This window comes from Phyllobates terribilis, unplaced genomic scaffold (genome assembly GCF_046119375.1).
Source record: "Phyllobates terribilis strain yellow unplaced genomic scaffold, ASM4611937v1 Scaffold_11__3_contigs__length_659146591, whole genome shotgun sequence".
Lineage (NCBI taxonomy): Eukaryota > Metazoa > Chordata > Amphibia > Anura > Dendrobatidae > Phyllobates > Phyllobates terribilis.
The window spans coordinates 229727956-229754739 of NW_027362771.1; the positions used below are offsets into that span (position 1 = coordinate 229727956).

The 26784-nt window shown below is 42.4% G+C and overlaps 1 protein-coding gene across 2 annotated transcripts in view; it reads right to left on the reverse strand.

Annotated features, from left to right (window-relative positions):
* The window catches only part of GRM8 (glutamate metabotropic receptor 8), a 1775795-nt gene that overhangs the window by 1241224 nt on the left and 507787 nt on the right, over nucleotides 1–26784 (reverse strand). For both annotated transcript variants that reach the window (XM_073652085.1, XM_073652084.1), the window contains exon 3: nucleotides 9272–9488. In XM_073652085.1, the coding sequence (XP_073508186.1) occupies nucleotides 9272–9488 (217 nt within the window). The remainder of the gene's footprint in view (nucleotides 1–9271; nucleotides 9489–26784) is intronic.

Below are 26784 nucleotides of genomic sequence, written 5' to 3' on the forward strand. Positions count from 1 at the left end.
TATGAATCAATAACATATTTTTATACGTGTTCAATAAGTAATACAAATCACAATTATGTGCTGTTCAGTCTTCTTTTAGTTAGCCAACAAACTGCAAAAGCTTCATCACTTTAAAACAGCAGAAAAGCAATCCTGTAAATGAAAATGCAGCCTTTCCGATGTGCATCACTATAATGTTTATACATATTTATGAAGCTCACAGTAAGAGAACCTTAATACTGTCAGCGTATTGTAACATGATCAAAAGGACAAGGGAAAACATGCCAACCCCTCTCTGCCATTTCTACAACAGCATGACCTCCCAGGTGGCAAAGAAGAAAGCAGAATCACTTACACCGAGATAGAGGGTGGGGAAGTGAAGAAACGAGAGACAGGAAAATAAACAAGGCTTTATCTAAAGGAAAAGGAGCATCGCTTGGACCAGAACGCTTTTCATGTCTTAATATTAGCTTATGCTTATGACTAACGGACTGATTACCATGAAACAAATGTGAGACGCTTAGTCCTCAGCATTCTTAATCTCTCCTGGGCAGTCTGTCTGTATGGACAGTCTTTTCCTGTGTGAAAGCCTAATGGTAAGGGCTTATGCTAACAGCCTTCGTCCTGTGCCAATATAAATCTATATCATGGAGTTTGCATGGCTGCACACTATAAAGTAGTATGGAGCCTATTCTCAGTACAAGCTCGACTGTGTGTGCTATAGTTATTTTCTCCCCTAGAAGAAATTGACAAAAATAGGCAAAAATACATATATGCAATGGCTTTCCTGACATGACTCTTTAGTAGATACTTTGGACATTATAATGCATCATATCCTTTTGCGCAGATCCCTGACAGTTTGCCGCAAAAGAAGCCAGACAAGTGCAATACATCACCAGGACATCAGTGCCCAGATACCAGTAAGGCTTGCTGAAAATAGGAACATAAAGGCTCGATTGGATCATTTTATGTATATTCTTAGGCTATGTGCCCACGATGCAGAAACGCTGGATATTTTTTCCGCTTCTCCCTGGCAGGAAAAACGCATGCGGATTTTACATGCGTTTTTCCCACCAGGTAGAAGCGTTTGTCAATCGTTTTTGCATGCATTTCTGCATGCGGGTTCTCAAACGCTTTTCCAAGCGATTTTAGCATCACTTGGAAAAGTGCTTGACAACTTGGTCACACTATATAAATCCATGCAACTGGCATATATAGTGTGACCAAGTAATAGTTAAAAAAAAGAATAAGAATGGTAAAAAGTAAAAAATAAAGATTATACTTACCTTCCGATGGCCCCCGGTCTCCTTCTCCGCTCCGTCCGGTCTCCCCGGTGTCTCGCGGTGGTGTGTAGGACCTGTGATGACGTAATTGAGTCATGTGACAGGTCACGCGACCCCCGACGTCAGCAGTCGCATGACCTGTCACATGACACAATGACGTCATGTCAGGTCCTCCCACCACTGCACGCCGCCCAACACATCGCACGTATCGCTGAGGAGGCCGGGGGACATCGGAAGGTAAGTATAATCTTTATTTTTTATTTTAAATTCTTTTTTTTTACAGTTTCTATGGTACCCAGGTCTGGAGGACAGTCTCCTCTTCTCCATACCCGGGTACCATCAGCACATTGAATCACTTCATATCCGCATGTGCACATGTAGTGATGCGGATATCAAGCGTTTCAATGCAAGTCAATGGCAGCAATTACGCTGCGTGTCCGCAAAATTAATGGACATGCTGCGTATTTTTCCGCAATGATAATCTGCAGCGGAAATTTCTGCAGCATGTGCACAGCACATGCGGATTGTCATTGGGGACCATGGGGCACGTATTACCAAGCGTTTTTAAGCATTTTCGCTGCGGAAATTCCTCTTGAAAGATGCATAGTGGGCACACAGCCTTACGGTTTGGCTCATTTTACTATTTCAAATCTCTAATAATGCTAACTGATGGCATCACTATGTTACACGCCTTAATATTTAATATATTGATGTCATTGTGTCCATGTATTAGCTTAAATGTTGACTGGTGTTTTCCTGCCTAAATAAATATGCATTAATGCTCTGCTACTAATTTTTTTCGGTACAAAAGAGACCGGTTCATCAAAACGTTTATGCCAGATCATAACAAGCATTATAAAATCACAACATTTTGGCGCAACTTGAGGCTACACTACAATTTTGCCACTTTTGATATTCTCGTGCCTTTTTTCTCAGTTTTGACAAAGTGTGCTGAGCTGGGGTGAGACAGGGGCATAGCAACCACCGCTAGTCAAATTCATGATGAGCGATGGCATTTGCTACATCAAAAATCTTCTTCCAGCAGATACTGGAGTTGGATTTGGGGCAAGGCACACACAGACGCTCCTAATTCATGAAGAGGCGTATGCTTCTTCTTGAATCAGAAATGACAGACTCTAGCATATCTCCTCATCGAGACCGGGGGTCTAAGAATTACAGTTCAGCTCATTACTTTAAATAGATTAGCAATGAAATATACTAAATAACTGTCACATAGAACTACAATATTTATAATCAACTGCTGGAATTAAACCGAGAGCGCAGAGTAGAGTTGAGAAAATCAATTTAAGGTGAATCAGTTTCACTCTGAATTCTACAACAATTTGGATTTGCCTGAATTAGATTTTTTTTTGTAATTTTATTTTGGTGAATCCATCAAAATGGCAGCTGGTTGCCATTTTTCCGGATTATAAAAAACTGTCAAGGATTTAAAAAATAAAATAAATTATACTCATTTAGCCCTTATGTGCAGTTCCACTCTGCTCTAGTTATCTTCTTCAGTCTGGTGTTAATTGAGCCATCTTGAGCGTCTTCTAGAGCCCAATCATCTTTGGCACCTCCTGTCCTGACTAGGCCATGGGATGTCATGACATGCATCACTAGCGCAAAAAGATTGTGTTTGTAGAAAGACACCAATGAAGCAGTGAAAACAAGGACTGAAGAAGACAACTAGACTGGAGCAGGGCTGAGCAAGTCAGGCTCGGGAAGGGTAAGCATATATTTTTTACATATATTTTTTATGCTCTAGGTTCTGGAGGGACTCCAGATTATACTAAAGCTAATTGAATGACAAATTTCCTGCACAAAACTAGTGATACTTTCACATTTTTGCAGATTTGTTCAATTCTAATGTAAAGGAAACAGGTGGTAGCGTTCATAGCTGTTTCTATGAGACATTAATAGATAAGCCATGGTTAAATACAGCATAGCATGGTCCTAATTACCTTCCGGCACACAACCTAGTACTTAAAGGGAACCTGTCATGTAAAATAATGAGTTCAATATATAAATATGGGCTTAATCTGCAGGTTAATAGCGTTCTGACACTGTGCAATGCCAGCACTAAGAGCCTTGCTGCCAGGAAAAAATGAACTTTATTCCCCCTGGCAGCATTCGACTTCCAGTCATTGGAGTGGCGCCAGCCAATTTCAGGCTGGCGCCACCCCAATGACTGGTTACAGCCACCATGCTCTGTGTATAGAGCAAGGTGGCTGTAACCACTCCCCCAGCATTGACTGACTGCAGGCTCAGCATTAGAGACAGTTGTCAGTCAGTGCTCGGGGTGCAGTTACAGCCACCGCGCTCTATACACAGAGTGGTGAGAGAAACCGTGTCGGTGCCACCCCTGTGACTGAAACTGTGAAGCTGCCGGGGTCGATTAAAGTTCATTTCTTCCCGGAATTGGGGCTCTCGGTGCCGGCACCATACAGTGTCAAAGCGCTAATAGCGCTATTTTACATAACAGATTCCCTTTAATTGCTAGGTTGTGTGCCGGAAGGTAATTAGGACCATGCTATGCTGTACACAGCCATGGCTTATCAATAAATATCTCACAGGTTTTTAGTCATTGTGTCAACTATTTATTAGAGATGCCAGGATCACTTCACATGATACCAGTCAATGGCCAAGGCCAGTGGTATCTGGCCATGGACAGGAGGTTTGGGCTGGTGATGTTAAGGGGACGGTTGCAAACAACTTTATTATAATGGAATGCAACCAAACCCGGGGTCCGCGGTGCAGCCTGGTGGACTGCAGCCAAACACCTTCCGGGAGAGAAGGAAACAACCAACTTAAATAGCAATCCCCTCCGTGTAAAAAGCACACCGGAACGGGAATAGGGATTCGCACTATCTCCATTAACTGCACGGGAGATGTGCGATAAATAATATATCTGTAGTCCTGTTGCGGCACAGGGACTACACTGTTGGTGCTAGGATGTGTGTGTGACTCACGCCGGCAAATACATGCCCTCAGCCAGCGTGCTACCGGACTGAGAAGTATCACTCTATGTGGCTTACAGGAGGTACTGGGAATAGGGAGTCTGCAGACTGCTCGGGGTGTAAGGTGACCCCTTTGTCAGAGCCAGGCTGTCAGATAAAGCTGCCTGCCTATTTCATCTAGCCTGCCTATTTCCACTAAACCTGCCTGCAGAAACTAAAGCACACGTGGAGCCCAAGAGACCAAGCGTCCACACAACACCATCATTGCTCAATGATTAGAGCGCGCCGCCATGTTTGTGGGCGAACTTTTTAAAGAATAAGCCCTGCCCACCGTCGCATCATTGGTGACGTCACCCATGACCAATCAGGTGGTGCCAGGTCACCGGATCAGCTGACTCCCAAACCACCAATCACGGTCCGCCATGTCACGGGCATGCTCAGTACAGAGAATCCTGGACTTAGGCTTCAGTAGCCCTGTCTCCCTCCACAACCTAAGCTTCATGTTGCTAGGCACAAATACCCAAGAGTCAACCTGTGCATCTCGTGGACCAGCTAGGCGTTGGTATTGAAGACAGTACTGAGCAGCATCAGCCCTGGCTGGACCAGAATGGGAGACCACAGAAAGTTCTGGATCCATTTCAAATCCAGCAAATGCCTGACACCTAACAGGTGAGATGTCATCTATGCGCTGAACTTCACACAGATGACATCTGCCAGCTCAGCTAATCATAAGCCAAGTCTAGGATCCCAAATGGTTAGGAAATTAACACAGCTTGTGTCCACAGGCAGAGATGCATCTATACTATTTATAGTATTTATTAATTAACTTGTAATGAAATTTCAATAACTTGTCTATTCTGCCTGTTCATGTTGTATCATGATTCTAGCTTTTATAGTTTAATTGAATCCTTGAGAGCTTGATTAAAATCTTACTCGTGGACGTCTTCAGATCTAACAAGCAACAACAGAAATCAAGTACACATAGTTACTCAGGATAGGAACATCTATGTCATACATTATACTCGAAAATAGATTTCTACATTCTTAAATTCATATATTAAAATTAAATAGTCAATTGGCAATTTTACATTCTATTCACTACATTATAAATGTTCACCTATTAAAAAGATTTTCCAGGAATACCTTACATGTCTCTATGCAACCCTAGAAAACCTTCAATTTTACACACAGGCTTACCGCTACCAAGATTCTGATCAATGTCATGTGACATTGCCAGGTTGCTTGCATTCCTGTCTCTGATCACGTGTCATACATGTCAAACATGATCGGAGACTGCTTGATTACTCCTACAAAAAAGCATTTCATCATTACTGATGTCACATTCATTTACCGCCTATAGTCCTGTTTCACTACATTATATAATAATGACAACATGTTCATTGTGGGAATAATTAAGCAATGTATAGCACGTGGCCTGAAACAGGAACAGAAGCAAACTGATCATGTGACTGGGATCTGGATCTGAATAGCGGTAAGCAATTAACTTCCTTTTAAGAAGAGCTGTTTGCACAAGATATGACTACACATTGAAGGATGATATATTAGGTTCCGTAAACAATTTTTGAGTCCCAAGTTAAGCTCCATTTCTGATTAGTTGTAAGAGATTAGAATTATATAGATGTCTACCTTAAAACAACTGGTTTAATTGTACAAAAAAGATATACTCTGAGAATCTGAACACATCTATTCACGGGAAAGCAGCTGAACGCATCTATACTATTACAAGAAATTATTCAGTGCCGTCCTTTTATATGGAAATAATGCACCATGAAATCCCTTAACTGCATGAACATTTCATTTTCCACTACAAATTAAACATTTTGTTCACATAATGAAAAGGACAGCACAGGCAAATATCTTCACGCCTTGCAAAACAAGCTTCACAATATAATGACCCTAGCCATGAGTGATCAGGGAAGAATAGTCAACATTGGCCAATTTAAAGCTGTTAGCGGTATGAAATATTCAGTAGCCCTAAATAATATCTCATATTTACATTTCATCCATGAGGTAATATTATGCCAAGCTCAATACTGCAAAATAACAATCTGGAATCAGTGTCATAGCATTAGTGAATTTTGTCTCCAAAGTCCGAACCATGTGAATTGCGGCTAACATCAGCCAGTAGCTCCAGGGTCAACACCATTTGTGCTTAGTATTACATTCAACATTGTCCAACTGGATTAAAATATCACTCATATCTGGCACTTCAATATTGTGCATTAAGAAATGGCTCTACAGCAGTTCTCTGATGTATTTGCATTAGCAGATACACACATGCTATATACAGTATGCTCCATTTAGGAAACAGAGCAATTGGAAAGCAGCAAAAACTGGGCAGCTGCAGGAATTCAGAACTCCCATGGCTGCCAATCCCTTGTTTCCTAAACAGAATACATCTGTTCTCGTAGGTTTAGACTCTAACATAAAAGAGTAATAGTAATGTATTTGACACTGAGTAAGGTCAACAAATTATTTTTCTTTCATGTATTTCCAATTAGATTTAGAACCTACGTGCTGGTATAGAGTGGTACCATTCCATTAGCTGAACTTCGCAAAATATTTCACGGAAATATTGCTATGTGAATATTGTGGCACACACCCTTAAATTTTAAGAGAACCTGTCAGCAATATTTTGTAATATAAAGTAAAGACATAACTGTAATGGCACTGTTTCACAGATTCATGTGATGCCTTTGGTGAACTAATCAACATTTTTGCTCTTCTTTAATCAGCTTTTTAAGTTTTCTTCTAATAAGATTTAGGTGCTCAGGGGTGGGACTGTACACTGGTTTTCGTTTCCTGCCCCTGGCCCTTCGTCTGCCTTTGGTGTTTGAATGTCAGGTTACTGATTTTTTTTACACCAGCTATAATTGCCGTGGGCGACGCATGCGCAGATTGATTTCCCGGCTGGTCTACAATAAAATGGCACCTTGGAGGTCACATGTCTCTTAAATGACAAAAAGTTGACATGTCAATCTGAGCATGTGCCATCCACGGCACCATATTATTATAGATAAGCCAGGAAATCAATCTATGAATGCACCACCCATGGCAGAGATGGCACCGGCACCAAATTTCAAACAGTAAGCAGGTCACTGAACAATCATTCAAACACCGGAGGCAGGCGGAAGGGCTGGAGTAGGAGAAGACCCAGTGCACAGTCCAGCCCCTGTGACCTAAATCTCATTAAAATAAAAATTCAAAAGCTGATGAAAGAAAAACAAAAATGCAGATTTCTTTACCAAAAGCATCAAATGAATCTGTATTACAGCCATATTTTTGCTTTACATTGCAAAATCATGCTGACAGGTTCTCTTTAAGCATACAATGACGATAAAATTTGGATTATTCCATGATGCCACATTTATGTCTGGAACCATGGGATTATTAGAGCTTAAACTTTGGGGCTTTTTTGTTTTTTTTAGGGGGCGTATAGGTTTATAAAATAGCTAGTGATAATTTCTATTTCACAGGTTTGCAGAGCTACTTGGGTTTATAAATTCCAATGTTATTTGGTGATTCTGAGATACTACCTACAGTGGCTGAGGTGTCATGACCCTGAGAGTTTGAGCTAGCTTCTGTGAGAATATCGGCAATATTTCTCATCACTGTTGGGATGCTGAGCTTCAAACACACAGTCACTATTTTGGATGGATAACTTTAAGCCGTAAACAGAAATGTGTGCAAAAAAATAAGAAAATGGTGAAATATTTCCATTGAACTATATTCAATCTTGGTTTAAGGTTTAGAAAAATGGATGCAAAATAGTGATCAAACTCTTACCATGTATATGAGATCCTTAGATCTTTGTGATGCATTTCCATATATCATCTCTCTTTGGGATAAGTGCAATAAATCTGTCATTGGTTTGTACTTTGAAGCTTACTTTTTTGTTTCTCAACTTTTGAAGCTTTTGAGCCTCAATGAAAAATTTGTAAGGGAATCCCCCTACTATCAGTTGGTTCTTCTAACACTGCTGTCTGCTTATGTGCAGAGGGACATTTAGGCTTCTCCAGGCACCAGAGCGTAGATGCAATTGCTACTACTGCAACCCTATAGTTACGCTGCTGCTTATATAGCTTGATTCAACATGTTTTTTTGCAAAGCCAAATATGAATTGATAACCCTAGTGTACAAACAGGTACAGAATCCTTTATTACAAATAACACAGCACAGTGAGTCTTCTTTCCATTTTTGGCTTTCTACACATTTTTAAAGTAAGGCTAAGTCTACACTTCAACTTTGGCCATGAAACCTGTCATGGAACGAAAGTTCACGGGGTGTGGCTGATACATCATGGCGCAATACAAGTGAATGAGTTCCCATTGCGACCCTGAGGGTACTGCGACCGCAAACAGCAAATTGCAAGAAATCCAACGTCGTCAGATTTCTTGCAACTTTCTTGTCACAGTCAAAGTACTCTTGGGGTTGCAGTGCAATCTCATTTACTTTTAATACTTTGCCATGTGGCAGTGATATCTGGCGAATTTTGGTCACGCAATAGGTGTTGGAACAGAAAATCGCTGTTTAGCCTTAACCTAAAACAAATCTTTTTGTGACAAGGGTGCCTATCTCTGTATCATACTGCTCTTGGTTCTTGCAGTATAAATCTTCTGAAAAGTCCCCTTTAAAAAATGTTTGGCATGAGCCACCAGATATCTCATCATATTTATATAGAGTATTTAAAAACAACATAAAAATATAATAATTGTTCTTACTATCATAGAATATAGTATAAGCAGGAGAAGGTGACGTAATGTTAACCAATCACAATTTTTCAGCTGTCAACAGGCTCATCTAAAAATTGTCTGCACAGCTTTTTGTCAAAAATATCTATGAATACATTTTATGTACAGAAGAACAGAAAATAAACTTATAAGCTTGAGCTGCAACACAATAGAATCTGTCAGATATATATCTGCAGTTACATTTACTGCTCCATGGAGAATGTGCAGTGCTTTAGAAATGTAACACATTAGTAGCTTGTCAGCATTAAATATAATTTACAGGATAATGCAATCTTACCAATTTCCCGGGAAATCTGTGTAAAGGCTTCAACTCCACTTTCTCCATAGTTCCCTTCTGAAGCTAATGTTGATACATAATTCCATCCCAGTGCCGTTACGATATCAACCATTGCTTGAGCTTGATAGGAGTCAGGTGGGACCACTCGTGAAAAGAAGTCATATCTGGTGTTGTCACTTAGTTCTGGGGCTGTAGATGCATAGCTGATTTGAGGTATCTATTAAGAATGAACACAGAAAATGTATTTCTGTCACTAACACTGTAAAATTTAAATTTTCTTAGATTTCTTAATTAAGGAATACATCAAATTTATAAAATATGTTTGAAAAAGGAAAGGTTATATATTTTTAACATTTTCTATTACTTTTTCAACATAAAAATATTTATAGTGTTTATTGTAAATATGACCCAAAATATAAAACTGCAGAGCACGTTCTGTCCAGAAGATGAGCTATCAAGGAATGCAGTGAGATGAAGGTCTAATAGTGATGAGCGAACGTGCTTAGATAACGTTCTATCCGAGCATGCTTGAGTGTTATCCAAGTATTTTCAACGTGCTCTGCCAATATGTTTGACTTCCTGCGGATGCATGTTTTGCAGCGGTAAACTCAACACATGCAGGGATTGGCTAACAAACAGGCAATCACCGCATGTGATGCATCTGTCTACCACCACAAAACATGCAGCCGCAGGGAGTCAAACATTTTAGCAGAGCACACCAAAGATATTCGGATAACCCCCGAGCATGCTTGGATAACACGTTATCCGATCTCATTCGCTCAACACTAATGTCTAACTCAACTAAGTCTTGCTATATTACAATTTGTCTAAGGAGCTGCTCTTTGTGCCAATTTGTAGTCATATTCGAATCTCCCATTGTCAGTATATAGAATGTCATGCAAAAGTTCAAGGGAGGAGGATTCATACTTAAAGTTCAAAGCATACTCATCAGGCTAGGTGACCCAATGGGAATTACATTCCTTTATGTTATCTGATGGGGTCACCATCTCAATCACCAGATTATGATGAAATTGCATTTACGTTACCACTTAATTTCTCTGCTGGGAAACAGAAACGCCAATCACAAATAATAATGGCTACACAAATTCTGTCAAACAGTTATAAAGTAGAAGTTCATAGTTCAGCCTTCCTGACTGTATGCTGATAATCTACTTGCTAATTTACAAAATATATCAGGTGAAAATAATAATAGTGTTACCAGTGCAGGCAGAAATGTTACTGACTCTGACTGCCCATGTGAAGCTGCACTGAGGCATCATTGCATTGATTGAGGAGAAGTAGGAAATAGATGTTCTGGTAGACTGTGCTGCTGTGAAAATGAAGTAGTTCCACGTGTGGTGATATTTAAAGTAGCTTTTATTAACGCATTTCAGGTTCGTACCGAACCCTTTCTCAAAACTGAATTACATACCATACAGTGCCTACAAGTAGTATTCAACCCCCTGCAGATTTAGCTGGTTTGATAAGATGCAAATAAGTTAGCTGGTTGACACATGCGGAATTAACTTGGCATTGTGACATTTGTACTGTAGATCAGCCTGGAAGTGGGAAATGCACTGCAGCAAATTTTTTTTTTTTTTTTTTTAAAACGTTAAAAGTTAATTCAGAGTGTCATTTATTATTCAACCCCTCAAACCACAAGAATTCTGTTTGGTCCCCCTAAAGTATTAAGAAGTAGTTCAGGAACCAAGAATAATGAGCTTCACATGTGTGGATTAAAGATCTCTTTTGCCAGCCTTTTCTGACTATTTAAGACCCTCCCCAAACTTGTGAACAGCACTCAGACATGGTCAACATGGGAAAGACAAAGGAGCATTCCAAGGCCATCAAAGACAAGATCGTGGAGGGTCACAAGGCTGACAAGGGGTACAAAACCCTTTCCAAGGAGTTGGGCCTACCTGTCTCCACTGTTGGGAGCATCATCCGTAAGTGGAAGGCTTATGGAACTACTGTTAGCCTTCCACGGCCTGGACAGCCTTTGAAAGTGTCCTCCCGTGCCGAGGCCAGGCTTGTCCGAAGAGTCAAGGCTAACCCAAGGACAACAAGGAAGGAGCTCCGGGAAGATCTCATAGCAGTGGGGACATTGGTTTCAGTCAATACCATAAGTAACGTACTCCACCGCAATGGTCTCCGTTCCAGACGAGCCCGTAAGGTACCTTTACTTTCAAAGCGTCATGTCAAGGCTCGTCTACAGTTTGCTCATGATCACTTGGAGGACTCTGAGACAGACTGGTTCAAGGTTCTATGGTCTGATGAGACCAAGATCGAGATCTTTGGTGCCAACCACACACGTGACGTTTGGAGACTGGATGGCACTGCATACAACCCCAAGAATACCATCCCTACAGTCAAGCATGGTGGTGGCAGCATCATGCTGTGGGGCTGTTTTTCAGCCAAGGGGCCTGGCCATCTGGTCCGGATCCATGGGAAGATGGATAGCATGGCCTACCTGGAGATTTTGGCCAAGAACTTCCGCTCCTCCATCAAGGATCTTAAGATGGGTCTTAATTTCATCTTCCAACAAGACAATGACCCAAAGCACACAGCCAAGAAAACCAAGGCCTGGTTCAAGAGGGAAAAAGTCAAGGTGTTGGAGTGGCCTAGTCAGTCTCCTGACCTTAACCCAATTGAAAACTTGTGGAAGTAGCTCAAGAATAAAGTCCACATGAGACACCCAAAGAACCTAGATAACTTGGAGAAGATCTGCATGGAGGAGTGGGCCAAGATAACTCCACAGACCTGTGCCGACCTGATCAGGTCTTATAAAAGACGATTATTAGTAGAGATGAGCGTTGTTCTACTCGAACTGTTCGCCAATCTCAAATTCGAGCTGTTTTGGGCGGTGTTCGAGCCGTTCGGCGATCACGAACAATTTGAGAAAAATTCGGCTGTTCGAGGTTATGTTCGATAACTGTTCGTGCACCAAAATCATAACTGGATTTTTTCTCAGTAATGATGAAAATTAATGTTAATACGCAGTTTGAGTGTACAGCGGGGTGGGGGGAGGGGCAGGGGATGGATCTCTGCAGGAACAATGAAGATCTCCATTTTTTTTTCTCTTTCCCGCATTTACAGTGGGGAGGTGCAATCTGTCAGCCTATCAGCAGCGCACACACGGAGCGAAGTGCTTTTTTTCACACAAGCAAGGGCATGTGTCATTGGCAGTGTATGTCACATGTCCTTGCCCTATAAGACCAAGCCATTTTCCCCGTCGCCACCATTTTCTCACTGCTGCAGCTGCGTGTTAGACGGCACCGCTGTTGCTGTGTGCGCTATACCTTGTTAATTTCAAGCCAATTTTCGCACAAATATACAGATAGCTTGGGAGTAGGGAATAGTTGTGATTGCAGTCCTTTTAAGGACTAGGTTACAGCATTTCCTACGACTTTTATCAGGGAGGTCTGTGCTCTTAAATAGATCGGTTGTGGGAGTAAAGACTAATTGTAATTGCAGTCCTTTTCAGGACTAGGTTACATGAGTTCCTATCAGTTTTTGCCAGGCAGGTCTGTGCCAGTGCTGTGCAAGTTTTTTTCACAGCATTTGGCTGAATCTAGCAAAGCTAATCCTTTTTGGCCTATTGCAGAGTGTGTTAGTCAGTGGAATAGCCTATCTGTGTTGCAAGATATACCACCTGTGTATAGAATACCAATTTTTTTACTGCACCTAGTGAAGTAAAATCTTTTGGGCATAGCATCATTCTATTAGTCCATCTATACTGACCTCCATCAGGTTGCAAATTAAAACTAATTTTTATCTGCATCTACAGTACCTCTGAAAAAATATTTGGGCTTCTAGCAGTGTGTGGGACTTGTTCTATTAGTCCATCTATACTGACCTCCATCAGGTTGCAAACTGAATATAGTTTTTTCTGCATCTACCTCTGAAAAAATATTGGGCTTCTAGCTGTGTGTGGGTCTTGTTCTATTAATCGATCTATACTGACCTCCATCAGGTTGCAAACTGAATATATTTTTTTCTGCATCTACCTCTGAAAAAATATTTGGCCTTCTAATAGTGTGTCGGACTTTCTCTATTAGTCCATCTATACCGACCTCCATCAGGTTGCAAACTGAATATAATTTTTTTCTGCATCTAGCTCTGAAAAAATATTTGGCCTTCTAGTAGTGTGTCGGACTTTCTCTATTAGTCCATCTATACTGACCTCCATCAGGTTGCAAATTAAAACTAATTTTTATCTGCATCTACAGTACCTCTGAAAAAATATTTGGGCTTCTAGCTGTGTGTGGGACTTGTTCTATTAGTCCATCTATACTGACCTCCATCAGGTTGCAAACTGAATATATTTTTTTCTGCATCTACCTCTGAAAAAATATTGGGCTTCTAGCTGTGTGTGGGTCTTGTTCTATTAATCCATCTATACTGACCTCCATCAGGTTGCAAACTGAATATATTTTTTTCTGCATCTACCTCTGAAAAAATATTTAGCCTTCTAGTAGTGTGTCGGACTTTCTCTATTAGTCCATCTATACTGACCTCCATCAGGTTGCAAATTAAAAATAATTTTTATCTGCATCTACAGTACCTCTGAAAAAATATTTGGGCTTCTAGCTGTGTGCGGGACTTGTTGTATTAGTCCATCTATACTGACCTCCATCAGGTTGCAAACTGAATATATTTTTTTCTGCATCTACCTCTGAAAAAATATTTGGCCTTCTAGTAGTTTGTCGGACTTTCTCTATTAGTCCATCTATACTGACCTCCATCAGGTTGCAAATTAAAACTAATTTTTATCTGCATCTACAGTACCTCTGAAAAAATATTTGGGCTTCTAGCAGTGTGTGGGACTTGTTCTATTAGTCCATCTATACTGACCTCCATCAGGTTGCAAACTGAATATATTTTTTCTGCATCTACCTCTGAAAAAATATTGGGCTTCTAGCTGTGTGTGGGTCTTGTTCTATTAATCCATCTATACTGACCTCCATCAGGTTGCAAACTGAATATATTTTTTTCTGCATCTACCTCTGAAAAAATATTTGGCCTTCTAGTAGTGTGTCGGACTTTCTCTATTAGTCCATCTATACTGACCTCCATCAGGTTGCAAATTAAAACTAATTTTTATCTGCATCTACAGTACCTCTGAAAAAATATTTGGGCTTCTAGCAGTGTGTGGGACTTGTTCTATTAGTCCATCTATACTGACCTCCATCAGGTTGCAAACTGAATATAGTTTTTTCTGCATCTACCTCTGAAAAAATATTGGGCTTCTAGCTGTGTGTGGGTCTTGTTCTATTAATCCATCTATACTGACCTCCATCAGGTTGCAAACTGAATATATTTTTTTCTGCATCTACCTCTGAAAAAATATTTGGCCTTCTAGTAGTGTGTCGGACTTTCTCTATTAGTCCATCTATACTGACCTCCATCAGGTTGCAAATTAAAACTAATTTTTATCTGCATCTACAGTACCTCTGAAAAAATATTTGGGCTTCTAGCAGTGTGTGGGACTTGTTCTATTAGTCCATCTATACTGACCTCCATCAGGTTGCAAACTGAATATAGTTTTTTCTGCATCTACCTCTGAAAAAATATTGGGCTTCTAGCTGTGTGTGGGTCTTGTTCTATTAATCCATCTATACTGACCTCCATCAGGTTGCAAACTGAATATATTTTTTTCTGCATCTACCTCTGAAAAAATATTTGGCCTTCTAGTAGTGTGTCGGACTTTCTCTATTAGTCCATCTATACTGACCTCCATCAGGTTGCAAATTAAAACTAATTTTTATCTGCATCTACAGTACCTCTGAAAAAATATTTGGGCTTCTAGCAGTGTGTGGGACTTGTTCTATTAGTCCATCTATACTGACCTCCATCAGGTTGCAAACTGAATATAGTTTTTTCTGCATCTACCTCTGAAAAAATATTGGGCTTCTAGCTGTGTGTGGGTCTTGTTCTATTAATCCATCTATACTGACCTCCATCAGGTTGCAAACTGAATATATTTTTTTCTGCATCTACCTCTGAAAAAATATTTGGCCTTCTAGTAGTGTGTCGGACTTTCTCTATTAGTCCATCTATACTGACCTCCATCAGGTTGCAAATTAAAAATAATTTTTATCTGCATCTACAGTACCTTTGAAAAAATATTTGGGCTTCTAGCTGTGTGCGGGACTTGTTGTATTAGTCCATCTATACTGACCTCCATCAGGTTGCATACTTTATCGAAGTGCCATAATTTAGCAAAGTGCCCTGGCAGTTAGAAAATGGCATTGCTAATATTCATCTTTCTTCTCTTCTTACAGGTATATATTTTTCACTGCTTGTGTGATCTGTCCTGAAAACTGCATTATATCTCCATGCAATGCTCTGCAGCCTATCAATTTCTGGTATATATTTTTCACTGCTTGTGTGATCTGTCCTGAAAACTGCATTATATCTCCATGCAATGCTCTGCAGCCTATCAATTTCTGGTATATATTTTTCACTGCTTGTGTGATCTGTCCTGAAAACTGCATTATATCTCCATGCAATGCTCTGCAGCCTATCAATTTCTGGTATATATTTTTCACTGCTTGTGTGATCTGTCCTGAAAACTGCATTATATCTCCATGCAATGCTCTGCAGCCTATCAATTTCTGGTATATATTTTTCACTGCTTGTGTGATCTGTCCTGAAAACTGCATTATATCTCCATGCAATGCTCTGCAGCCTATCAATTTCTGGTATATATTTTTTCACTCCTCTAGCTTTTTTATTCCATGATACTTAAAGGTCATCACACTTACTTTAAGAGTTTATGATCCATGCCGAGTTTACTAGTCTGTTTTTTTTTTTTTTTTTTTTTTTTTCCCTGCACTTTATGGTCTCCTGTTGTCTTTTAAGCTAGTGATTGATTGTTAATGAGTTAAATCTGTGCAGATCTAAGCAGATACATCCCTATATATTGAGACTTAGTTAAGGGGAGGCATTTATGCGGGGGCATTTATGCATATAGCATTTATGCATACTTTATCGAAGTGCCATAATTTAGCAAAGTGCCCTGGCAGTTAGAAAATGGCAGTTGGACAGGGCAGGAGACAGGTAAGACATGCAAGACAATTAAACAAACTTGCTTCCAGGTCATCTTTTTGGCAAACAGTATTCACCATTTGTATCTGTGCCATTTATACTCTGGTTGCTACAATCATCCACATTCACCGTTCTCCCACAAATGCGGCACACTTCATCCATATTAATCCCTCACTCCTCTCTTCTCCTATGTACAGTTGTCATGCTCTCTTCACAATGTTATACCATGCAGATCCATTCATTCCCACCATACAACGCAGGAAACGCTCTCACAAATCACTCAATCATCTGCTCACTCTCTGTATCTTCCTTCTATTAGTCGCAGGTGATATTTCTCCCAACCCAGGACCCTCCAGTAATAATAACACTAACTCTTTCCCTGTTACATTCAGAAACCCTGCTAATCTCATTAATATTCCCTGCATATCTTCTGTCTCATTCAACTGTGCCCTTTGGAATGCACGCTCAGCTTGTAATAAACTCTCTTACATCCATGACTTTTTCCTCTCTAATTCCCTCAACCTTCTGGCTCTCACTGAAACCTGGATCCAGCAGTCGGACACCACCGCCGCTGCAGCTCTCTCCTATGGTGGCCTACATTTCTCTCATACCCCGCGACCTGACAACAGATCAGGTGGAGGTGTTGGTCTGCTTCTTTCAACAAAATGTACTTTTCAGGTTATCCCCCCTGTACCCTCCCTTATCTTCCCGTCCTTTGAGGCCCACACAGTCAGACTCTACCGGCCCTTCTCCCTGCGAGTGGCGGTTGTCTATCGCCCCCCAGGTCCCCTCCGTCAATTCCTGGATCACTTTGCTGCCTGGCTTACAAATTTACTATCCTGCGACATCCCCACGATAATCATGGGAGACTTTAACATCCCAATTGGCGATCCTCTTTCCCCATCTGCCACGCATCTTTTATCATTAACCTCCTCCTTCGGCCTTTCACAGCTTGCTAATTCTCCTACACATGAGGACGGGAACACATTGGACCTGATCTTCTCCCGGCTTTGCTCAGTACATGACTTTACTAACTCTCCCCTTCCACTCTCTGACCATAATCTTCTTTCATTCTCTGTCAAGAACTGTGACTCTACTCAAGACACTCCCACCGTCCACACTTATAGAAATTTACGCGCCATTAACACCCAGAAATTTATAAAAAAGTTGCAATCATCATTGGCCCCAATCTCCTCCCTCTCATGTCCCGAATCTGCATTGAAGCATTATAACAAAATAATGCTATGCGCCCTGGATGAAGCCGCACCTCCTACACAAAGAACAATTCGGCATAGACGGCGACAACCCTGGCACACGCCTCAAACACGTCTTCTCCAGAGGTACTCCAGGTGCGCTGAACGGCTGTGGAGAAAATCATATCTGCCCGAAGATTTCCTCCACTATAAATTTATGCTGAAAACATATAACTCTGCCCTTCACCTCTCCAAACAAACCTACTTTAACAACCTCATCATCTCACTTTCCAATAATCCTAAACGACTCTTTGACACGTTTCATTCTCTCCTCAATCAAACAGCACAGGCCCCGACCACCGACCTCAGCGCTGACGATCTGGCTAACTATTTCAAAGAAAAAATTGACCATATCCGACAGGAAATTTTCTCCCAATCCCCAAATGTTATGCATGCTCCCCCCCGCCACATTGTATCTTGCTCATTTTCTGACTTCGAACCAGTCACGGAAGATGAAGTGATCAGGCTCCTTGCATCTTCTCGCCCTACCACCTGCACCAGCTACCCTATTCACTCACATCTCCTTCAGTCCCTTGCTCCAGCTGTCACCTCTCACCTAACTAAAATTTTCAACCTTTCCCTCTCATCTGGTATCTTTCCCTCTTCTTTTAAACACGCCAGCATACAACCATTACTTAAAAAACCATCCCTCGACCAGAACTGCACGGCCAACTACAGACCTGTTTCCAATCTTCCCTTTATCTCTAAACTCCTGGAACGCCTGGTCCACTCCCGTCTAATCCGCTATCTCTCAGACAACTCTCTTCTTGACCCTTTACAATCTGGTTTCCGCTCTTTACATTCTACTGAAACTGCCCTCACTAAAGTCTCTAATGATCTACTAACAGCTAAATCTAATGGTCACTACTCCCTGCTGATTCTCCTGGATCTCTCTGCAGCATTCGACACTGTGGATCATCAGCTCCTCCTCACTATGCTCCGCACTATTGGCCTCAAGGACACGGTTCTCTCCTGGTTCTCCTCTTATCTCTCTGACCGCTCCTTCTCTGTGTCTTTTGCCGGCTCCTCCTCCTCCCTACTTCCTCTTACTGTCGGGGTTCCTCAAGGATCAGTCCTCGGCCCCCTTCTTTTCTCCTTATACACCGCTCCTATTGGACAAACAATCAGTAGATTCGGTTTTCAGTACCATCTCTATGCTGATGACACCCAATTATACACCTCTGCTCCGGACATCACCCCTGCATTACTACAAAAGACCAGTGATTGTCTTTCTGCTGTGTCTAACATTATGTCCTCCCTCTACCTAAAACTGAATCTGTCAAAAACTGAACTACTCGTCTTTCCTCCCTCCATTAATCTACCTGTGCCCGATATTGCCATCTCCGTTTGTGGCTCAACCATTACTCCCCAGCTACAAGCCCGCTGTTTTGGGGTCATTTTTGATTCAGATCTTTCTTTCACTCCTCACATCAAATCACTCGCTCGTTCATGTCATCTACACCTCAAAAACATCTCAAGAATCAGGACTTTTCTCACCTTTGACTCGGCAAAAACTCTTACTGTCGCTCTTATTCATTCTCGTCTTGACTATTGCAACACTCTACTAATCGGTCTCCCTCTTACTAAACTCTCCCCTCTCCAATCCGTCCTGAACGCAGCAGCCAGGATCATATTCCTCGCCAACCGCTACTCAGATGCCTCTTCCCTGTGCCAGTCATTGCATTGGTTGCCCATCCAATATAGAGTTCGTTTTAAACTTATCACGCTTACCCACAAAGCGCTCCATGCTTCAGTACCCCCCTACATCTCCTCCCTTGTCTCAGTCTACCACCCTACACGTGCCCTCCGTTCTGCAAATGACTTGAAACTAAAATCCTCCATAATCCGAACATCCCACTCCCGTCTCCAAGATTTCTCGCGTGCTGCGCCAATTCTCTGGAATGCACTACCCAGGACAGTTCGATTAATTCCCAATACCCACAGTTTCAAGCGAACCCTAAAAACACATTTCTTTAGACTGGCGTATCACCTAAACAAACTCTGTCCATCCCAGCTTTCCCCCATATTAAAATCTTCTTCAACTTCGGGTTCAAACCAACCATGCACATAAAAGCCTCTGTCAGGACTGCACACATACTGGCTGGCGACCAGTCCATGTATTATTATTTATCCTATTCAGTATATCAAGGCTGCATTATACAATATATGTACTTTTTACCTTTTGTGTCTCCCCCACTTCCTCATAGACTGTAAGCTCGCGAGCAGGGCCCTCACTCCGTTCGATATGAGATATGCTTATTCTGTATTGTCTGTATAAGTCCCCCCTAAAATTTGTAAAGTGCTGCGGAATATGTTGGCGCTATAAAAATAAACTATTATTATTATTATTATTATATTAAACTGAATATATTTTTTTCTGCATCTACCTCTGAAAAAATATTTGGCCTTCTAGTAGTGTGTCGGACTTTCTCTATTAGTCCATCTATACTGACCTCCATCAGGTTGCAAATTAAAAATAATTTTTATCTGCATCTACAGTACCTCTGAAAAAATATTTGGGCTTCTAGCTGTGTGCGGGACTTGTTGTATTAGTCCATCTATACTGACCTCCATCAGGTTGCAAACTGAATATATTTTTTTCTGCATCTACCTCTGAAAAAATATTTGGCCTTCTAGTAGTGTGTCGGACTTTCTCTATTAGTCCATCTAGACTGACCTCCATCAGGTTGCAAATTAAAACTAATTTTTATCTGCATCTACAGTACCTCTGAAAAAATATTTGGGCTTCTAGCAGTGTGTGGGACTTGTTCTATTAGTCCATCTATACTGACCTCCATCAGGTTGCAAACTGAATATAGTTTTTTCTGCATCTACCTCTGAAAAAATATTGGGCTTCTAGCTGTGTGTGGGTCTTGTTCTATTAATCCATCTATACTGACCTCCATCAGGTTGCAAACTGAATATATTTTTTTCTGCATCTACCTCTGAAAAAATATTTGGCCTTCTAGTAGTGTGTCGGACTTTCTCTATTAGTCCATCTATACTGACCTCCATCAGGTTGCAAATTAAAAATAATTTTTATCTGCATCTACAGTACCTCTGAAAAAATATTTGGGCTTCTAGCTGTGTGCGGGACTTGTTGTATTAGTCCATCTATACTGACCTCCATCAGGTTGCAAACTGAATATATTTTATTCTGCATCTACCTCTGAAAAAATATTTGGCCTTCTAGTAGTGTGTCGGACTTTCTCTATTAGTCCATCTATACTGACCTCCATCAGGTTGCAAATTAAAACTAATTTTTATCTGCATCTACAGTACCTCTGAAAAAATATTTGGGCTTCTAGCAGTGTGTGGGACTTGTTCTATTAGTCCATCTATACTGACCTCCATCAGGTTGCAAACTGAATATATTTTTTTCTGCATCTACCTCTGAAAAAATATTGGGCTTCTAGCTGTGTGTGGGTCTCGTTCTATTAATCCATCTATACTGACCTCCATCAGGTTGCAAACTGAATATATTTTTTTCTGCATCTACCTCTGAAAAAATATTTGGCCTTCTAGTAGTGTGTCGGACTTTCTCTATTAGTCCATCTATACTGACCTCCATCAGGTTGCAAATTAAAACTAATTTTTATCTGCATATACAGTACCTCTGAAAAAATATTTGGGCTTCTAGCAGTGTGTGGGACTTGTTCTATTAGTCCATCTATACTGACCTCCATCAGGTTGCAAACTGAATATAGTTTTTTCTGCATCTACCTCTGAAAAAATATTGGGCTTCTAGCTGTGTGTGGGTCTTGTTCTATTAATCCATCTATACTGACCTCCATCAGGTTGCAAACTGAATATATTTTTTTCTGCATCTACCTCTGAAAAATATTTGGCCTTCTAGTAGTGTGTCGGACTTTCTCTATTAGTCCATCTATACTGACCTCCATCAGGTTGCAAATTAAAAATAATTTTTTTCTGCATCTAACCCAGCCAATAGTTTTGGCCTAATACCACAGTTTGGCCACTCAGCTCTGCTCGGTTACCATCCATTGTTTTTTTGTGCAAACAACTCCAGAGTTGTGAATTAGTTAACCACCAAAATGAGTGGAAAAAGGCCTGCTGCTGGTGGAAAGGGGAATAGGCGTGTTGGGAAGGGGAAAAAAGGTTGTGTCCGTGGGGTAGGTGTTAAAGCAACAGTAACATCTGCAGAAGAAAGACCATCTTCCAGCCAAACTAAAATGTCTACTTCTTTTAGCGGACAATGTGATAAGATCCCTTTCTTACGGCCACGCCAATCGCTACAAATTCCAGATGAGGCACAAAAACAGCAGGTGCTTCAACGGATATCAAGTGCTCCTTTAAGTGGGCTCTCCTCCACATCAACTTCAACATCACAAATACTCCAGTCCTCAAAGGTGTCACCCAAATCGCACTTGCTTCCTCACAGCTCCCAAATCTCCAGCTGCCCGTCTGAGTATGAGGTAGAACAGATGGTTGAGTCTGCAGAGCTGTTTACTCATACTATAGCCTGGGAATCAGAGGTCGACTCCAGCGCTTCTGTGAATCCAGACGAGGAAATGATCTGCACTGATGCCCAGAAACTTTATGAGTCGGATCCAGGACCAGACGCAGAAGGTTCTGACCATAATGTAGACCCTCATTCCCAAACTGTAACTCCTGTTGGTGGAGACAATGAGGAAGACGATGATAAGACTCAAATACCTGATTGGAGCGACAACTTTAGTTTTTTGTCAGGGCAGGAACAGGTTGGCTCTGAGGACGATGGGTGTGATAACGCACAGGGTGATGATGATGAGGTCGGAGATCCCACTTACTGTCAACCCACAGTCAGCCAAGAGATGAGGTCAGCAGAGGAGGTGGAGGAAGATGCTAGTGACGACGAGGTCAGGTTGCGCCTTCCTGGACAGAGACGTAGTACTGGAAGCACGTCAACAACTGCATCCTCAAACACAACTCTGCCTCTCACCACAAGTCGTGGTGGCTCTTCAGGTCGCATGGGTGCTAAGCCTTGCATAGCCTGGGCATTTTTTCAGATCGATAAAGATGACCCAACTCGTGTTATCTGTAACATTTGTCAGCAAAAGCTAAGTAGAGGCCAAAAAATACATAGTTTGAGTACTTCATGCATGAACCGGCACATGGACATGAAGCATAAGTTGCAGTGGGAAGCTCAGTGTGCTACAATGCGGCCTAGCCGGCCGGGCCAACCACCGTCTGCCATATCTTGTGCATCCGCGGCCTCTTCATCCTCTGTGACTGGGGGGACAGCAGTCATCATTTTCTTTGGAGGTGGTAACACCAGCTGGTGTTGAGCGCTGTCCGACATCGATAGCACCACCTTTGGATGAAGGCAACCTAACATGTCCGCCTGCATCTTCCTCACAGACCGGCAGTTTGCCGGGGACACCCTTATCAACCCCGTCTAAGCACAATAGCCAGCCCTCGGTCCCTCAGATGTGGACAAGTAAAAGACCATTTCCTCCTAGCCATGAGAAAACTAAGAGGTTGAATTTCACCATCTGCAAGCTCTTGGCTACAGAAATGCTGCCTTTCCGCCTGGTGGACACAGAGGATTTTCGAGACCTTATGTCCGTCGCAGTGCCCCAGTACCAGATGCCCAGTCGGCACTACTTCTCAAAGAAAGGTGTGCCTGCACTCCACCAGCATGTCGCACACAACATCACCGCTTCTTTGAGAAACTCTGTGTGTGACAGGGTGCATTTCACCACAGACACTTGGACGAGTAGGCATGGACAGGGGCGTTACATGTCACTGACTGGGCACTGGGTAACTATGGTGACAGCAGGACAAGGGGCTGCTGTCCAAGTCTTGCCGTCCCCACGAGTTGTGCGTCAATCCTCTTTATGTCAAAGTTCCTCCACTGCTTCTGCCTCCTCAACCTCCTCTCGGTCTTCCACCTGCACCCAAAGCCTGTCTGGTCATGCCACAAGCTTTCTAACTGCGCAGAAGGGATCCTGCACACCTCCTTACTATGCTGGCAGTAGGGCTCAACGTCATCAGGCGGTTTTTACATTGAAATGTCTGGGAAATGTGAGTCACACAGCTGAGGAGTTGTGGTCAGCTCTGGAGAACCAATTTCATGAATGGTTGTCTCCACTGGACCTGAAACCAGGGAAGGCCGTGTGCGACAATGCTGCAAACCTGGGTGCGGCCCTTCGCCGGGGCAATGTCACACACGTGCCTTGTATGGCTCACGTGTTGAACCTGGTTGTCCAGCAATTTTTAGCCCACTATCCCAGACTAGATGGCCTTCTGCAGAGGGCATGGTCGCTGTGTGCTCACTTCCGCCGTTCGCATCCCGCAGCTCAGCGACTTACATCTCTACAGAAGTCGTTGGGCCTGCCACTTCACCGGCTAAAATGCGATGTGCCTACCCGGTGGAATTCAACTCTGCACATGTTGCAGCGACTGTGGCAGCACCGACAAGCCCTGGTGCAATACGTTCTGACGTATAGCCTGGGCCAACGAGATTCAGAGGTGGGGCAAATCACGCTGGAGGAGTTGTCTCAGATCAGGGACCTATGCACCCTTCTGCACAGTTTTGAAATGGCGACGAAGATGTTTAGTGCTGACGATGCCATTATCAGCATGACTATTCCGGTGATTTACATGCTGGAGCACATGTTAAACAGAATTCGGAGTCAGGTGGTGGCACAAGAGGAGGTGGAGGAAGTAGAGGAGGAGGAGTTGTATGCGGAAGGGCTAACATCTGCAAGGTCCAGAAGGTCGGCAGCACCAAGGCGGCAGGCATGTGAGGGTGGGGGAGATGGTTTTACCAGGGCGCATGGTAGCAGCCAAACTAGTGAGGAAGGTGCAGGAGCCCAGGAAGAAGTGGAGGACGAACTGATGGAAGACTCATCAGATGAGGGAGACCTTGATCACATTTCTGTTGTGCGAGGTTGGGGGGAGAGGACAGAGGAAGGAAGCATGATTGTTACCTCGCCACCAACACAACAGGGACTTGGTGCTCCTGGATGCGCAACACACATGAGTGCCTTCTTGCTGCACTACCTGCAACATGACCCTCGAATTGTGAGAATTAGAAATAATCCTGACTACTGGGTTGCCACACTGTTAGATCCCCGGTACAAAAGTAAATTTGCAGAAATTATTCCTGCCATAGAAAGGGATGCACGCATGCAGGAGTATCAGCAGAGACTGTTGCAGAATCTTACATGTGCTTTTCCACAAAATACCAGTGGTGCACGTAGTGAATCTCACAGTTCCAACTTGCCAACCGTGGGACCGTCAAGTGTTCAGCACTCAAACCGTAACAGAACCACAGTATCTGCTGGTAACATCAATTTTGCGGAATCATTTCACCACTTTTTTAGCCCATCCTTTGCAAGGCCACAGGAGACAAGAAGTCTGACACATAGTCAACGCCTAGAGACGATGGTACAGGAGTATCTCCAAGTAAACATTGAAGCCACGACTGTGTCACTGGACCCTTGCTCTTTTTGGGCTTCCAATCTGGATAAATGGCCGGAGCTAGCCACTTACGCCTTGGAGATCTTGTCATGCCCCGCAGCCAGCGTTCTGTCTGAACGTGTGTTCAGCGCTGCTGGTGGTGTGCTGACAGATAAGCGCACGCGGCTCTCCACTGATAATGGAGACAGACTCACGTTCATAAAGATGAACAAATCATGGATCCGAAACGACTTTTCTACCCCTGTGTCATCCTGGGGAGAGTAAAAGCTTGATGATTGGTTAAAATCACCCTACCAAACGTTTTAAGCTTTCAAATTACTAATCATGTTTATCTGTATCTTGACTGGAAAATAATTTGGGCTTTGTAGCAGTGTGCAGCACTGATCCTATTAGGCCATCTATAATAAGCTCCACCAGATTTAAAATTAAAAATAATTTTTAGCTGCATCTAGCCCGAAAATAATTTTGGGGCTCCGAGATGCGCAAGACACATAAGTGCCTTCTTGCTGCACTACCTGCAGCATGACTCTCATATTGTCAGAATTCGAAGTAATCATGACTACTGGGTTGCCACACTCTTAGATCCCCCAAACTTTTCGATCAACCTTTTCATTTTAATAAAGACCAAAAAAATGGTCATTTTTGAAATTATAAGCATTAGCAGGTTGTTAGAAACTGAAATCAAACAGTTTTCAACTCAAAACTTTATTCTAGGTGATGTTATATTTTCACATAGGACCCCTTGTTCGAAAGGAGCTTCTGAACTCTCTCGTCCATTGAATTTGTCAGGTTTTGGATGGTTTCTGCTTCAATTGTTTTGCATGAGGACAGAATACCCTCCCAGAGCTGTTGCTTAGATGTGAACTGCCTCCCGCCATCATAGACACTCCTTTTAATGATGCTCCAAAGGTTCGGAATGGGGTAGAGGTCAGGGGAGCATGGGGGTCACACCATAAGTTTGTCCCCTTTTATGCCCATATCAGCCAGAGATGCAGATGTTTTATGTGCAGCATGAGATGGTGCATTATCATGCAGAAAAATGATCTTGCTGTGAAATACACGGTTCTTCTTCTTGAACCATGGCAGGAAGTGCTGTTTGAGAAAATCCACATACATTATGGAGTTCATCTTTAGCGCCTTCAGGGATCCTAAAGGGGCCGACAATCTCTCTCCCCATGATTCCAGCCCAAAACATTACTCCACCTCCTCCTTGTTGGCGCTGTAGCCGTGTTTGCGTGGGGTGTCCATCAACCAGCCATCCTCCACTCCATCCATCTGGACCATCGAGCGCTGCACGGCACTCATCCGTGAACAAAACAGTTTTGAAATCAGTCTTCATGTAATATTTGGCCCACTGGAGCCGTTTCTGCTTGTGTGAAGTGGATAGAGGAGGTCGACAGGATGGCGTATGCACAGCTGCAAACCTCTGAAGGACCCTGCATCTTGTTGTTCGGGGGACGTTGGAGGCACAAGCAGCTTCAAAAACTTGTCTGCTGCTATGACAAGGCTTTTTTGCCGCTGCTCTTTCAACCTGACGTAATTGCCTGTAGGAAAGAGTCCTCAATTTGCCCTTATCAGCACGCACACGTGTGTACTGTGAATCAGCTACATACTTCTTGATTGCCAAGACACTTCATCCTGATCATCGCACAATGTTGATTGTAGTCATGCCTTGACCTAAACACTCCACAATTTGTTGCTTCTCAGCAGCCGACACATCCTTTTTCTTTCCCATTTTGGCAGAAAATGTAGGCTGCTTAATAATGTGAGAGAGCCTTCTTA